Source organism: Epargyreus clarus, unplaced genomic scaffold (genome assembly GCF_041222505.1).
Source record: "Epargyreus clarus isolate Ecla_fem2 unplaced genomic scaffold, WU_Ecla_fem_2.2 ptg000012l, whole genome shotgun sequence".
Classification (NCBI taxonomy): Eukaryota; Metazoa; Arthropoda; class Insecta; order Lepidoptera; family Hesperiidae; genus Epargyreus; species Epargyreus clarus.
Window position 1 is genome coordinate 11,742,017 of NW_027332220.1, and position 15,507 is coordinate 11,757,523.

General features: G+C 34.8%; 1 protein-coding gene across 8 annotated transcripts in view; it reads left to right on the plus strand.

Annotated features, from left to right (window-relative positions):
• Window positions 1–15,507, plus strand: part of cut (homeobox protein, cut) — a 196,354-nt gene that overhangs the window by 153,478 nt on the left and 27,369 nt on the right. For all 8 annotated transcript variants that reach the window (XM_073078575.1, XM_073078577.1, XM_073078576.1 and 5 more), the window contains one exon: window positions 2,707–2,888. In XM_073078575.1, coding sequence (XP_072934676.1) covers window positions 2,707–2,888 — 182 coding nt within the window. The remainder of the gene's footprint in view (window positions 1–2,706; window positions 2,889–15,507) is intronic.

Consider the following 15,507-nt stretch of genomic DNA (forward strand, 5'->3'; position numbering starts at 1 on the left):
ACAACAAAAACAATATTTACTATACCAACGGTATTGTGAACGTAATCGTGACTTCACCATATGATCACACTTTCAAATGTGCACTTCTAAGTAACCACGAGATCCTGCTCCTGCGCATACCACGCCGCTGGCCCCCCGCCAGCCTCTGCTACTGGGAACTAGCCTTTGCTACTGGGATTTTACTATTATAACTATTAAAGCTAGTAACTTAGTTATTGACCGGACTTAGGCATTTTATTCATAATCTAGAAGTAGCTGAGCGTGCAGCCCACCTGATGGTAATTCGCTAATGCCGCACATGGACATCTGTAATCAACCACAGATGAGATTAGACCTAACTTAGTTTGGCCACAGTTTATTTTTACATATTATAGGAATAGCAGACGAACGAAGGTACACTCGACCTGATGGTAAGTGGCTACTGTCACCCATGGACATGTTTAATCAACCCCAGATAATATTCCTCCCAGAGGTCGGCCACAGATGTGCCGCTACCCCTGAGGACTAAGCTGGAAATCCTCGGAATAGTATGTCCGTACCACACCCTTCAAACCAGTACACAGCAGCATTACACTGCTGTTATTAGGCTTAAATAGTTGTGGAGGTGGTGCCATCAACGTCGACGCACAGAACGTCCCACAGATCTGTGGTTCTACCACCTATTCACGTGTAGCAGTGGTCCAAAGTCGACACGAAGACCAAACCATCTTTAAAACTATCAGTACAAGCGTTCTACATCACTGATCGTACCCCAAGGTTCACGGTGTTTCCGCTGCATCCATCTGGAGATATGCATCTTCACGGGCGAGCGCGCGACACCTGGCGGCAACAATTGATATCTTCCGAAGGTCGACAAATAACACGTTGTGAGACGCGATTATGGTTGAGACAGAGATCCTCTGATAGCTATGCGATGCGATTTTATAAGATTAAAACATAATATGAACATTCAGTCCTATTTATAGTTGATATTGATTTATTTTTAAAGCATGTGTCAATTACAATAAAAAAGCCTTATGTACTTGTTTATTGGATGATATTCAGTTTTTTTTTTTTTCATATTCCTGGAAGCGACTAAATCGATTCTGTCATAACTTTTGTGTTACTTTAAACAGCTTTAAAGAAAATAGTGGTTATGTTTTCTCCAAATAAAGTGTGATTATTTATACATTTCACGAAATTTTGATAAGGATGTTATTGACATTTGTACTTAATCGATTAGCTTATTTTCTATAAACTATGTCTATTTCAACCATTTTTTATAAAATCAATAACGCATCGCTTCCCATGGACACCAACCCTAACATTCAATCACTCAAGTAATTGTACTATCATTCGTAATCCCTATTTCAGTTTCTACCACGAATCAATACGGCTCACTTTGGCGTGCACAATGTTGCCAATATGTACTATAGTTTGGAGGACGTACATGAACAATTGCACGGGAATCTGATCGCTATTTCCACGTAACGAGGAAGATGGGGTATCGCGATCTGAAATAATCACTCATTGTCCTCTACGAACCAATAACTTGGGTATTCTTATCTTTTATCTTTGTAAAAGATACTCTATTATCTTATAACAACCTAACATAATTATCGACTTGTCTTTGCGAAGTAAGTCCCAACTTTGATGCCTAGGTAGGTAGATTCGAATGATAAGTTCAGATATTCTGGATATGGGTGATTTTAAACTTGTCTATGTGTTTATAACACTCACAGATAAATTAACGTGAACTACGTGAACTAAGTGTAAAAAGCCAGGCAATAAAAAAAATCCCTAGTTCAATTCTCGGTCAGTTAGATAACAGAATGATGAATTTAAATACCTGTTTTTCTGTCTAGCTATTTGTGAACTTATTTCCATGTGTCTACAGCATCTACAGTCATCATCATCAAATCATCTAAATAAGTAGAAAACACGCAGTTTTAAATAGATAGGTAGGCTTTAGTAAGATTTCTGGAGATTTGATCAACAACATTTTAATAAGAACAAAATATGTACATAACGTTTTAAATTAAATACCTGCAAGAATTGAAGCTTTAACATATTTACCATAGGTACATGTACCTAATCACACTTCCCGAAATCACGGGAAATCTCCCACAATAAAACGTAGCACTACCATAAAAACTATAACATTAAGTATATTCAAGGATGCGTCACACTCGCAAAATAAAGATAAAGATGATTAGTTTACTCTCGCTATTTGAGTAATTAGACGTGATACGATATCGCTTGTTTGAATTGCTACGGCGTTTGAGCTATTGAAAACGGTGTTGCCAGAAAAGTAAACTGTAGTTTTTTTTTTTACAATATTTTATGATTATTAATTTTTTTTTTTAACAAGTCCTAATTTATACAAACAAAATTTAAAATGATAAAAAAAATAAACATATAATAGTGGTTAAGAAACTCGGACTCAAGTCCCAGGCACGTATCTCTGATCTTACAAAGTTATGTGCGTATTACAAATTAATTATCACTTCCTTAAAACGGTGAAGGAAAACTTCGTGAGGAAACCAGCACACTTGAGAGATTTATAAAAAAAATCTCAAAGGCCAGCACGGTGCACTTGGCCAGCGCGGTGCACTATGGCCTAATCCTTCTCATTCTGAGAGGAGACCCGTACCCAGCAGTGGGACAGTAATGCGTTGATGATGACGATGATTCCAGAACGTATTCTAACAACTGTTATCTTTCCAGATCGCCCAGCTAGTGGACGACGTGCGTCGGCTGCAGGCGTCGCTGTCCGCGCTGCAGGAGGCGCACTCCCAGCAGCTCCAGCGGCTGGAGGAGCGGCTGGACGAGAGGAAGCAGCACATCGCCAGGCTCGAGGCCCGTCTCGACGCGCAACGGGACTATGATGACCTCAAGCGAGAAATCAAGTAAGACTAATTTAACAAGTATATTCGTCAAGCTATTTCTATCTCAGCTCTGTTAATCTCGTTCAGAACGAGAAGGGTTTAGACTTTACTCGTACTTCACTAAGTACGGAATTTCAAATCTATGAGCTATTGCTGAAAGATGCTATCCCTCAAGATAACACGGTATAATTTTTCATTCTCTTTCTCAAGACCCAAAACTCAACACTCGTGTATGTAGGAAAACTTTGCCCATTGGAATCTATATTCTATAGCCAGGAGTAGATACTGAACGCATTACACAATCGAAAAAAAGGAAAAAAGTGTGCGACCTAAACTATTAATTTTGACTAAAATGTTTAAAAAAATGCCTTTGTGATTGCAATGCTTCTTTGACCGACCTCAAAATAGATTTCACCTATTTGTGACTATGTATAATATACAAAGGCTTCAGTAATTAAACAATAATACTACAATCATATAAAATGAAAGTATTTGCCCTTTATAACAGTAAACCATGAAAAATATAATCCATTCCCTTAACAAACATCGTACACCCGTTAAACAATGTAACTGTAGTGACACGTATATAGTACCAACTGATAGGAAGAACCTAGAAAAGCTCGTATTCAAAGGCGCGTGTTAATAAACTTGATAAGGCTATCAGTTCGTTCACCTCCACAGATTACTCTGTTTGAGAGGCTGTTGGGCAACGCTCGGTCGCTGCCAAGGATGACAATGGTGGTGATACTTTTGAGTTATGTAAAGACATGCGTTGAATAAAACTAAACTAAACTAAAATTAACCTTAAAATGATTCATTTACATTTAGTACTAGGGAGGTAGGTAGGTACTATTGATGATAATATTTAAAGTAACGAATAATTGTATATAGCATCACATATAAGTTACTGAATTCAGTTTCGATCACTTTTTAACTTAAAACTAAAAAAAACTCAAAAAATCAAATAATCAATTCATTATTCAATCGAATACTTCACAATTCCCATCCTTACAAATGTACCAAGGATCTCGGATATAAATCAAAGCATCCACGACCTACAAAGGGGTCAATATTTGAACGCTAACCTGACTCACTTGATTATTTTGCATTCGGTACAATCATTCCGCAAATAGCTTTCTTACAAGAAAGTACTGATTTCAAAACAATCTAATCTACTCATCGTGTATTGTGTACCGCGGGTGTTTGCTAACCCTACCTCATGACTGATAACGCGTATAAACTTAAATACTATACCTGAGTTAGCCATTTTGATTATTTTTTGTTATAATTCCGTTATTCTGATGTTACGCTTTCTAAATTACATAAGGGACTGGTTTGACCGTCGTTTGCCAATCGCAAATTTAGCTTTACTTATGACGCGTAGCAAAGCGATTAAAAACTATTTTCAGCAGTTTAGTGTTTGAACCTCGGCCAAGCTAATTTTAAATTATCAATTTAGTGTTAATTAAGCATCTGTGTTTGCATATCCGTACTTAGCTTGTAGAAAGAGTATTTGAAAATATTTTGTGTTGATTTAATAAGATTTTAAATACCTATATAAAGTACTAGCTGACCCGGCGAACTTTGTACCGCCTCAAAATGTATTTATCAAATAAACTTCATATAAAATATATCCCATGTTACTCGTGGATAATATAGCTTTGGAATGGTGAAAGAATTTTTAAAATTGGTCCAGTAGTTTTTGAGCCTATTCATTGCAATCAAACAAACAAACAAAGTTTTCCTCTTTATAATATTAGTATAGATTGTGTATTTTAAGTAAATTAATTGGATTAAAATATCTCTTATAGGTTATCTTTTCATCTATTGCGTTCAGACAAGTCATCTGACTGAAGATGTAGAATTCAAATTAGTTTCAGACATCTAGACTGATCTTTCGAGATGGAATACATTCCAAATTACACTTTTTACTGAAGGTGAACTAAGCTATCGCTTAATTGTACCATTTGGTTATGAAATATAAAATGTAGAGAATTATCTATGTCTGATGTAAAGTAAACACTTTCTAGATGTAATCTAGATAGATAACGAAAAATTCTACTTATAAAGCAGGTTATTCCAAATGGAAAAAGTATTTTATTTACTAAAATAGAAATAACAAACTGTTAGGTAACTGATAATAGTTTTTTACTGTCGCTCGCTACATTGATAATTAAAATAAAACGACTTAATATTTCAAACTGTGACAGCAGAAGAGATTTATTCAAGGAGAGAATTGTACAAAAAGTAAAGTCATAGAGTATAGATGGTCTGCGGCACAGACTAAATTACAAGTTAACACTGGCAGATTATAGATAATACATAACTTATTATTTTGATACAAAACCAACAATAATCAATAAGAAGTTGGTTTGAAATCGAGGTTAACATGTATTGCTATCCTTCAGGACTAAGTCCCCTGAGAGAAACACAGGAAAGCTACACTGCTACATTGCATTGTCACATCAATTAAAAAAAAACAAAATCTAATAATATTATCCAAAAACCTTCGATCCATTAGTGTTCCGATAATTCTATTTAAGTTTCCCACTGATGAGGCAGGAAGCTGAAAAAACGAAAACGAAAACGAAACGAAAAAACGAAACGTTTAGAGGTTCTCAGGAGCGATTTGTGTATCAATAGGTTGTCCAAACATGGGGGCTGCTAAATTCCATATCTCGAACCGTTTAGCGTTCAGATGCTACATTCGGGGATTTAGGACTGTCGCAGCGAAAGCAAAAAATGGGACCTCCGCGGTTGAAACTTAAAATATTTGATAGTTTTGATAGAATTGTTTTGAAAGAAACAAATGATAGACGCTTTGTAGATTCTTATAGTATAAAACCGCCTGTTATTCAATATTTAAACAATTTAAATAAATAAATTGTTTACCTAAATAAGTACACGTGTAATTCCTTGCATATTTGAAAATACACATTATAATGTGATTTTATTTGGTGTTACCATTGGAAAAAATTAAAATGAACAAAAAATATGAGAAAAATATTTTTTCATGTTCTTCAGTAAACTTCTTTAAACCTATATAGGATAAGTTCTTTGCAACATTACACAAGATTTTTGAATATAAACGATATTGTACCGGAAACGCCTAGATTTAGTATTTAATTGCTCATTTGAGTACCTAAACTAAAATATGTATATTAAAATTAATTCTAATTACTATAAACACACAATTACTTCTTACTACGCAAAAGTTCTAATGCGTCATTTAACGTTTCATGTTTTTTCAGTCTGAAATCCAGGTCACGGTTAGACTTTAACGGAAAAAATACCTGAATAATATACCCGAGTAATTAAGTTATATATAAAAAAGAACCGTATGTTACTCATACGCAAACAATACATTTTCAAAATGAACAAAGGAAAATAAAAGTATATTTTTTCTGCTAACTCATTTAAATTAAATGGTAAATTAGATGTACTAAATTAGTTCTCTAGTTTCTTATTTAATATGGGTCTTGGTTTTTTTGTGAGTCTCAAGGATTTTTGTAATAAGGTTAGGTATTTTTGAAAAAGAAGAAAACGAGCGTGCTACAGTCCACTTGATGATAAGTGGTAATTACCGCCTATGGAGTTCTGTAACCAACTTATATAAAATAGGGCTTTACCTGTGATTAGCATTGTAGTGGCCTATGAATATTTGAATGATTTTTGTGGATTTGTGGATACATTTTTTGTAGGTTTTTCATACACGGGATTAAAAATAAATAAAGAAGTAAGGAAATGAAATAAAATATATTTTTAATTGTAACTAATTTACAATTCTTCATGTAACTGGCTCCACAATAATTCAAACCAAAAACTAGGATGGGTATTTACGAACCAAGTTATTTATAACTAATGGACAAACACAATCTACATTTATAAGCTCCGGCAAGTATTTAACAAGTTAGTTTTTGTTACCATTATGAAATTAAAGTTATATTGTTTCTTGCATAACTTACTTATATTATTTGAACGCTCTGTAGGAAGAGGATACAACATGTAGGTTACACCCGTCCATTTTTACACCAAAATCGATCAATTAACGTTATAAATAGCTGTTTTAAACTGTTTATGATGTTTGCACACCCGCCACCTTGTGTCGCGTCGCCGCCTGTGATGTGACTTGCCCTTTGATGGATCAAAGGGCCCGCCGATGGTCGCCATATTGGTAGAAATAACACATTAAACTATGGAAAACATTCGGCGTGTGTTCACGGCTTAACCGCCAACACACTTGTCAAATTGATTATATTTTTGGTCTGTTGATGTTTGGTGTTGTGATTGCTTTTGTCACTTGTAGTATAGTCCGCGTAAACTGCTAGTCCGCTCTGAATATAGGAATGAATCGCGTCGCCATAGTAAATTGTATGACTACACCTGCTCGTGACAACTCCAGAGCGGACTAGCAGTTTGGCGCGAACTATAACTAATTTAATAAAGTCATTGTTAAGCACAGCTACAATATTTCTTATGTCCTACTGTTAGGCACGAGTCCCTATAACTAGAGAAGCCTGGAATTCACTCCCCTATGCTTGTTTGCTGGAAGAAGATATATCTAACGGCCAACCGCTGTCGAATGTTCCAAATTAGTGCTCAGGTTAGAAGAACGGGTAGATTGTATAACGCGTGCGATAGACTTGAGTTTAAAGTCTTACTTAAATTCCATTTAGAGTTAAAAGACGTCTTTAAGAAGCAATCGTCTATTGTGACAGCACTGCATGCTCATTTACTACTTAAATTAAAAGCTTAAATAGCTTTCACACCTGTATTGCCTCTGGAACACTCAGCAAGCTGACCACTGCGCTAGGCTTGTCGAATACCATCCCAGTACCATTATCAGCGATTACCTAATCCCGTTCCCACGTGGCAGCTTCCGAGTAATCCCGGAAGAAATCAGTCAAGAGATAACGTCTCATCAATTAGCTTACGACACCGGCCCATACTCACATATCTGGAGTTTTCTTACGCAACCTTTCATCCCTTTCAGCCCACATGCGAATGCGTTTTCAAAAATCTTTTCTTAAGTCCCATTAAAGAGATACAGTGCAGATCTCTAACTCTACATAGATAATTTATTTAGACCCATTAGATTAACTATTCATTGAGAAAAGTTCTTATAACTTTGCAGTATCCAAAAATATATCCATGATTATATTATTTCAGCCTTTTTGTACTCTTATAATTCGGTGGATAAACGCGGTGTTCCATCGTGCTCTACTATGGCCACTACGGCCTAATCTTTCTCATTCTGAGAGGATACCTGTGCCCAGTATTTGGATAATAAAATAATAATGGATTTAAACTAAAAAGAATCATGAAAAAAGTAAGAAATAATTTTGTGTTTATAGTAATTAGAATACGATGAACATAACTTAAACCATAATGTGGATTTGAACCGGGAACATGCAACGGGAAAACCGAATTATCTTATTAGGTTCTTGTGATGTATCCTATTGTATCCTGTTTACTGTCTTGACGTATAATGACTTCAATTCGCAGAAAAGACTTCAAGTTAAGAACTTCCTTCTTTGAAGTGTACCTAGTCAATGTCTAAACTATAAACCAATTCATTTGTCCGTTTGAAAAGTCGTTTGAAAGCACAAAAGCTTTGAACCCAGGACTCGATTAAGTAAAACAAACAGATACTGGAGTTAAGGAAGTGGTTTGAATGTAAGAAAACATCTTAAACACTGAAAATAAACGATGTTTGGTCGCCATGTTTATGGATTTTCGTGTTAACGACTTTAAATGACATTAATGTTGAGAGATGCTAAGAATGTCTCTTTCAAACGCATTCAGTCCACCTGATGTAATGGTGGCTATTTCCAAGGTATGTTTTAAGTAACTCTCAGTAGCACTACCATAAGTTTACAAAAGTATTACTCGCTAGCGACTGCGTAAAATAAATATATGAAAAATTGTACAGCGCCTCTGGTGGTTACTCGTAGAACTAAAATCCGTAGTGTGAGCCACTATGTAATTCGATACGTAAAAAACCTATCGAAATCAAATCACTAGCGAATGTCATTATGATCTATTGCCATACAAATTCGGTCCCATGAGTCATTAATTTGACAGACGTTGTCAAGAAATACCGTAACGATAGTAGTTATGTTATTCACTAGCAAAATGACAATAGTTTTCTATTTACAATTTCTATAGTGGCGTTTCTATGCCAACTCATGGTAGTGCTACTGAAGTGGTTACAACAGACGTTGCTTCGAACGCTGAAATGCATTGTTTCCTATATATGTCTCTGCCTTTCCAAACCCTTCATAGCAGTCTTTAACACTGGTGTCATAAAGTAAATAGGTATGGTGGTGGTACACCCGTCATATCTGGACGAATTGTTCCTTTAATCTTAAATCATTGCGAGAGTTTAACACCAAAATTACGCCATAATGTTTTTACATTGAATAGAATACATAAACTTTCTGATGATATAACTCATGGACGATGAGAAATTATAAAATTGTAACATTTGCAATCGTAACACACTTTATATTTTAAACATAGATTAAATTTATCATACCTAGTCTACTACATAGCTATTTATATGCTAAAAATGTAGATTATCCTTGTAGCGTAAATTTTTCGAGAATATTAGGTAAGTACATTTTAAAAGTCTAATTACAATTCATAATGGAAGATTATATTTATTTAAAATAGTTTCGAAAAACAGGAAGGTCGAGTCTAGAACGTGACACAGACATTAATTTAATTAACTGACTCATATAATATAGGTATAAAGTTTTTTCTTTATATATAACATTGAAGTAAATAAGCTTTAGTCCACCTGATAGTGTTCTGAACCCGATCACAGGTGTCTTGCTATTCCTGAAGACTAATATATGTAGTGCTATTCCTGAAGACTAATATATGTAGTAGTTTTATCACCTTTCATTTAATTTTAATTTAATTTTATTTAATTACATTTCAATTTCTTACCCTAGAGTTCCGTTCGAATCTACAGACTTAGGTTTTCAAAATCATGTCTTGTGTATTAATTTATTATATTAGAAATTAATCATGACTTAACTCTCAAGGAAGCAATAGTTATGAAACATTTATTTCTGCCTTATAGGTAACAGCACTGCTTAGTTCTTGTTTCATCATTATAAAGGCCTAATGACTAAAAAAATGTTATCAAAAAATTGTTGCGTTCTAAGAATGGCATAATAAAGATAACAGTTTGGAACCTAGTCATGGTTGATTCTTAGTAGCTCTACATAATACAGTAATGGTACTAATATTGTTATCAGTTATGATAAGTCCATCCGTATGGGTAATGCCTCCTCGGACTGGGCTTATTTAGATGCTGGCGTCCCTCAAGGCGGTATTCTCTCTCCTTTATTATTTTCTCTATTTATTGACTCCATCACTTCTTTCATCAACTGTTCGTATCATCTGTATGCGGATGATTTACAACTGTATGCTCAAGCCGATATTGACAATCTCCACAGTGCAATAGGTAAAATAAACACTAATTTGAGTGCTCTCCGAAGTTGGTCTATGCGCTATGGGGTATCAGTCAACCCTGCCAAATGTCAAGCTATCATCATAGGAAGCTCTAGACTGTTGGCTAGGGTTGACCGGAATTCTTTACCAGCAATAATTTATGACGGCACGCAAATTCCAATTTCGGAGTCGGTGAAGAATCTTGGACTCTACATTGACAGCTCTTTAGGATGGAGTACTCAAATTACAGAAGTGTCTCGTAAGGTCAATGTTACCTTGCGATCGTTATATCGCCTAAAGCACTTCCTTCCCGTGAAGACCAAAGTAATGCTTGTGAACACCCTTATTTTGCCTATCATCGATTATGCAGATGTGTGCTACCCAGATCTGACCGAAGCCCTTCTCAATAAACTAGAACGCCTTCTCAACAATTCTATCAGGTTCATATTTGGCCTTCGTAAATATGACCACATTTCGGAGTTTCGCAGCCAACTCAAGTGGCTTTCTATTCGTCAGAGGCGTAATTCTAGGATTCTCTTTATGTTTTACTCTATCTTGAATGATACAAATACTCCTCCTTATCTGAAGGATCACTTCCAGTATAGGTTTTTAACGCATGATAAAACGCTTCGGTCGTCTAATAATTTAAGAGCCGATGTTCCTCTGCATTCTAGCGGTTTTTTTCATTTCTCATTTTCTGTTCAGGCAGTACTGCTTTGGAACGCCTTGCCCGTGCATATCCGTAAAGCCCCCAGTAAAGCTGTGTTCAAAAAGCTTGTCCGAGAGCATTATTTAAATTCCTCTTCGAACTCGTAATCTCCTGTCGTTACTATTTATGTGTATTTATTTAATTATATATATAATAAATTTGGTTTATATAATTTAGTTTATTTATATGTATTTATATATAGGTATATATACATATATATATTTTATAATATATACTTATTAAATCATTTTAATATGTATTTTTTCTTACTTCTAATACATATTTATAATATCTGCTGTTTTCACTATTGTTTGTCGTTTTTTTTTTTTATTTTCTTGCTTTGTAACACCTGCTGCAAATTCTCTACATCCACCCAGGGTTGACTGGTAGAGAATGCCATCAGGCATTATGTTTGCCCTTTTGCACATTTTTTAGAGGTGATGCAATAAATTTTAAATAAATAAATAAATAAATAAGTCCTACACAAATAACATGATGTTGCCAATAAGAATAGAATCGGTACCACAATATTATTTATTGCATTCCATTTAATTAAGTAATTATATTTTAAGTACACAACAAAAGTGAAATCTCCCAATAAATAGGGAAAATACTTTTCCCCAAATTGGGGAATCGGTCTCGATCGACTTTGGATAGACAAGCAACGTCCCGGAGCGTCCCGGTGCAATTGTAGGGAACACGCGAACATTTGTCCGTTCCCACCGCTTCTTCCCGATTCCCCAAAACTAACGTAATCTCCCTTTGAATGTCTTTATATAAATACTATAATATTGCATGTCTCTGTGATTGCAAATAACTGAAACTAAGTAGAAACTCAATGATTTTTATAGTGTTGTAAACAGACTTCTACCATTTTTGTTAAATGATAGGTTATCTCTTTAGATATCACTCGCATAAATAATATCTACGTGCTATTCTGTACTTATTACTTTTATTTCTAATACGCAAATAGCATTACATATGAGATATTCTTCATGTTATTCTTCCTTGCCTTCATTATATAAACATGCATTTGCTAATTATAATGCATACATCAGACGCCTTTTATTATAAATTATAATTAAAACTTACTAGTCATAAAAGAATCGGAAATACAATTGCCTTAAAGTAAATTGTCTTAATATAGTTATTCGGTTCTACACGAGTAGCCCCGCGGACAAAAACAAGTATACCATAATCTGTAGAGTTTGGGGGAATACAGCACCTGTGGAGGCTTATTGCTTATTTATACCGGTTCTCAAGTTAGGATTAAGTTATAGCCAGCGCCGAAGATTAAACCGTAATGGGGGAATAGATTGATTTCTAGACGATACGCCGGCAAATCTCAACTAATTCAGGATCGGCCGCGCCTTGAATTTTGATTAAAATTCGCACGCCCCGATACCGATCTGAATTTGATATCTGATTGCTGTAGGCTGGACGCACACGTACAATATTATTTATGATAACAATTGTAAGTTATTGACAATAATAATGACTAGGTACCTACTGGACATGAGCTAGGCAGCCATCCTTTAACTATAAGACATTATAATAAAAATATGTAAAGATGTGGTTGATGAGAGCAGTTTTTAAAACGCAAAATATCGTGAATATCGCAAAATATCGTTACATTTTTCAAAAAAAAATCTGTAAAAATGAATGACTGGATTGCTTCGAAAGTAATTTTTACTGAACAACTCTTCTTACTTAGGTATCCCATATGTATTTATCATTAACAAATCCCATCTGTGAACTGTGAACACATTTGTCTTTAGTATTTCTATAAAATATACTAATTGGGGGTCATATTCTTATACATTTTTATTAATAAGCAAACAATGTTGAACAAAATCATAAGTTCGTCTCGCCGTGTCAACAGTTAGACGGCTGAGATACCGGGAAGTGTACACCAATATAAATATTGTCGCTTTGATTATAAGGAGCAGAATCCCATGCAACCAGCAATCAAAGATTTAACTTACGATGTTGACTCTACGACTCGAAATTAAAAAAGTCAAATAACGAATGAGGCACCGCTTATCTTGTTTAATTAAAAAACTATGCACACAAGATTTACATAATACTCGGGAACACAAATAGACATTATATATGAATTCTTGTTTACCGCCTATATATCAATACGGGCCTATCGTGGACACCTGTCTCCATTTGCTTAGGCAATGTTTGGATAACATTTAACTAAGTTTAGTCACACACAAATTATCAACTAATTTACGCTCCCCGACATTTTTGAGACCACAAAAGCAACGTAAGCTTTTTACTGCATCTAATGTTGACTCGTCCCGACCACGTTTGTCTAGTGAAATTTGCTTTAAAAAACTAGGAAATCTTGTCGAGTCAATACGACGGGTAAAAAGCAATGCGACCATACTTGGCTGTACGTTTCGGATTCCTTTGCCTTTATTGACATTTTTGACTGTTGGGAAAATTTACATAGGTACAGATAAAATACAAAATGGATTTGTAGGTATGAGTGAGGCTTTATAATCGACGCACGCAAGTTAATGGATGTCTTAACAAGTGAACATTAGGTAAACTGAATTATGCAAAGAAATCAAAGTTTTATTAATTTTTCTTTTTTATTTCATCAGCCTTTGTCTCTTAACGACAGACATAAACATATTCCTATCTTATTAAGAAGATCCAAAATCTTATACTTATCAGGTAAATCTCTTAGAAAACGTAGAAATATTTTAGTTAGGTATACTTTGGTTATTAAGATAATTTTGGTGAAGTAATAATATTGAGTGCGGCCTTACAACTAGGCATTACGCTCTTATTAGTTTCAACCAAACTGTTGATCGTTCGGAAACTTAAACAAGTTCGAAGTGTGGGATGCGTTAAAAGGCGTTCTCGTTCGTATTGACCAATCGATCGGTCCGTGATTGGTCAGCGTGTTCGATGGGCGGAGTTTCCTGTTATCGCCGACCGATCACTTGAGTGATAACGCTGATCGGCTGACGTCACTCATTGTTCGAAGTTTCACAAAAAATATTTAAGCATGACGCCAAATAAATGACAGCATTCCAAATTCGATTGCGGGTTCGCTTGTTCTTGCAATTCGCGCGTTTTTGTTTTTTTTTTTGTAAATTGCGCGTGTTGTTGAGGTTTTTCCGATAATTATGCCAATGATATGGTTCGTGTACAGCCTTGAAGGTTATCTTATTATTTGCGTACGTATAATTACGTATTTTATTATATTGCCAACAATTTTAACTGAACCAAATGATAATTAAAACTGGAGATATATTTCGTACAACGTATTTTCTAAAGAATTTGACAACTTTTTTATTAACTTGCTTACAGCCACAAAGACTAGAGCTAAACTGTCAAATTACTAATATCCGAAAATACTCCGAAATTTCGGCCGTAACTTCGGATTTCGTGAGAGCTCTTGTTTTACAACAGTTATGGCGAAGTGTAAACGATTAATGAATTATCTGAGCGGGGCGCCGAACAGTTCAAAGACATATTTCTGGAGCGGAATTCCAGTCGATATTGATTTACCTACGAGTAGCGGATTGTTGCTCCTTGCAAGTCTGTTTTAGAGAATTATGTATCGTACCTACCTATAGATATTATAAGGAAAATCAAAGCAATTCAGAACATTGAAAATAATTGAAATAAAAAGAAATATACTACACAATTATCCCCTGACGAGAAAAATATGCATTGAAAAAGATTTTTGATTTGTAAAAAAATTAGCAAATAAGTAGGTAATCTATTTTAAAGTCTGCTTAAAAATTGCAACCTTACGAGTTCCTGCATATTTATTTTATTAAACGCATTTTATTAATATAAAAACATCATACCTATACCTTGGAATGGAGTCCTTCAAACAAAACATCGAATCCGGCAAACCGATGTTTGCCAAACAAACCGACCACACGTTCCAACCGCCCCGATCGACCACTAACAGAGTTTCTGTAATTAATTCAAAAACTCCCTCACACTCTGCTCGCACTAAAATATTCAGTGTGTCACCGCCTTAACACAAGACAAAGATGCTTTTAAGCTTACAAAGAGAACAGCGACGGCATGGAGAGGATTTGTGAATATTTTTAAAGCGTTAAGAACATTTTTTTTAAGAGACTTTTACCTATTTTGTCATGTTTTCTAAGACATTTGCTACTAACATAGGTAGTTGGTAGTTTTGAAGCACTTCAGAATTTACTCAAAATAAAGTGATTTTCTCTAAATTCCGTCTTCTAAAATTTCAAATGCGTGCTTAAAATTACAATTCTACTATTTTAATTCAACAGATTTTCCTGTTTTATTTCTCAAAACTTTTAAAAGGTAAATAAAGGACATGGGTCGTAGATACCTATACCTACCTACATGTTCTTTGTTAGTAATCATACCTATTTTAATAAAAGTCACCCAACAAAATAAAAAATGTATTTATTATATATTACATAGAAAAAATGTGGCAACGGTGCCCCC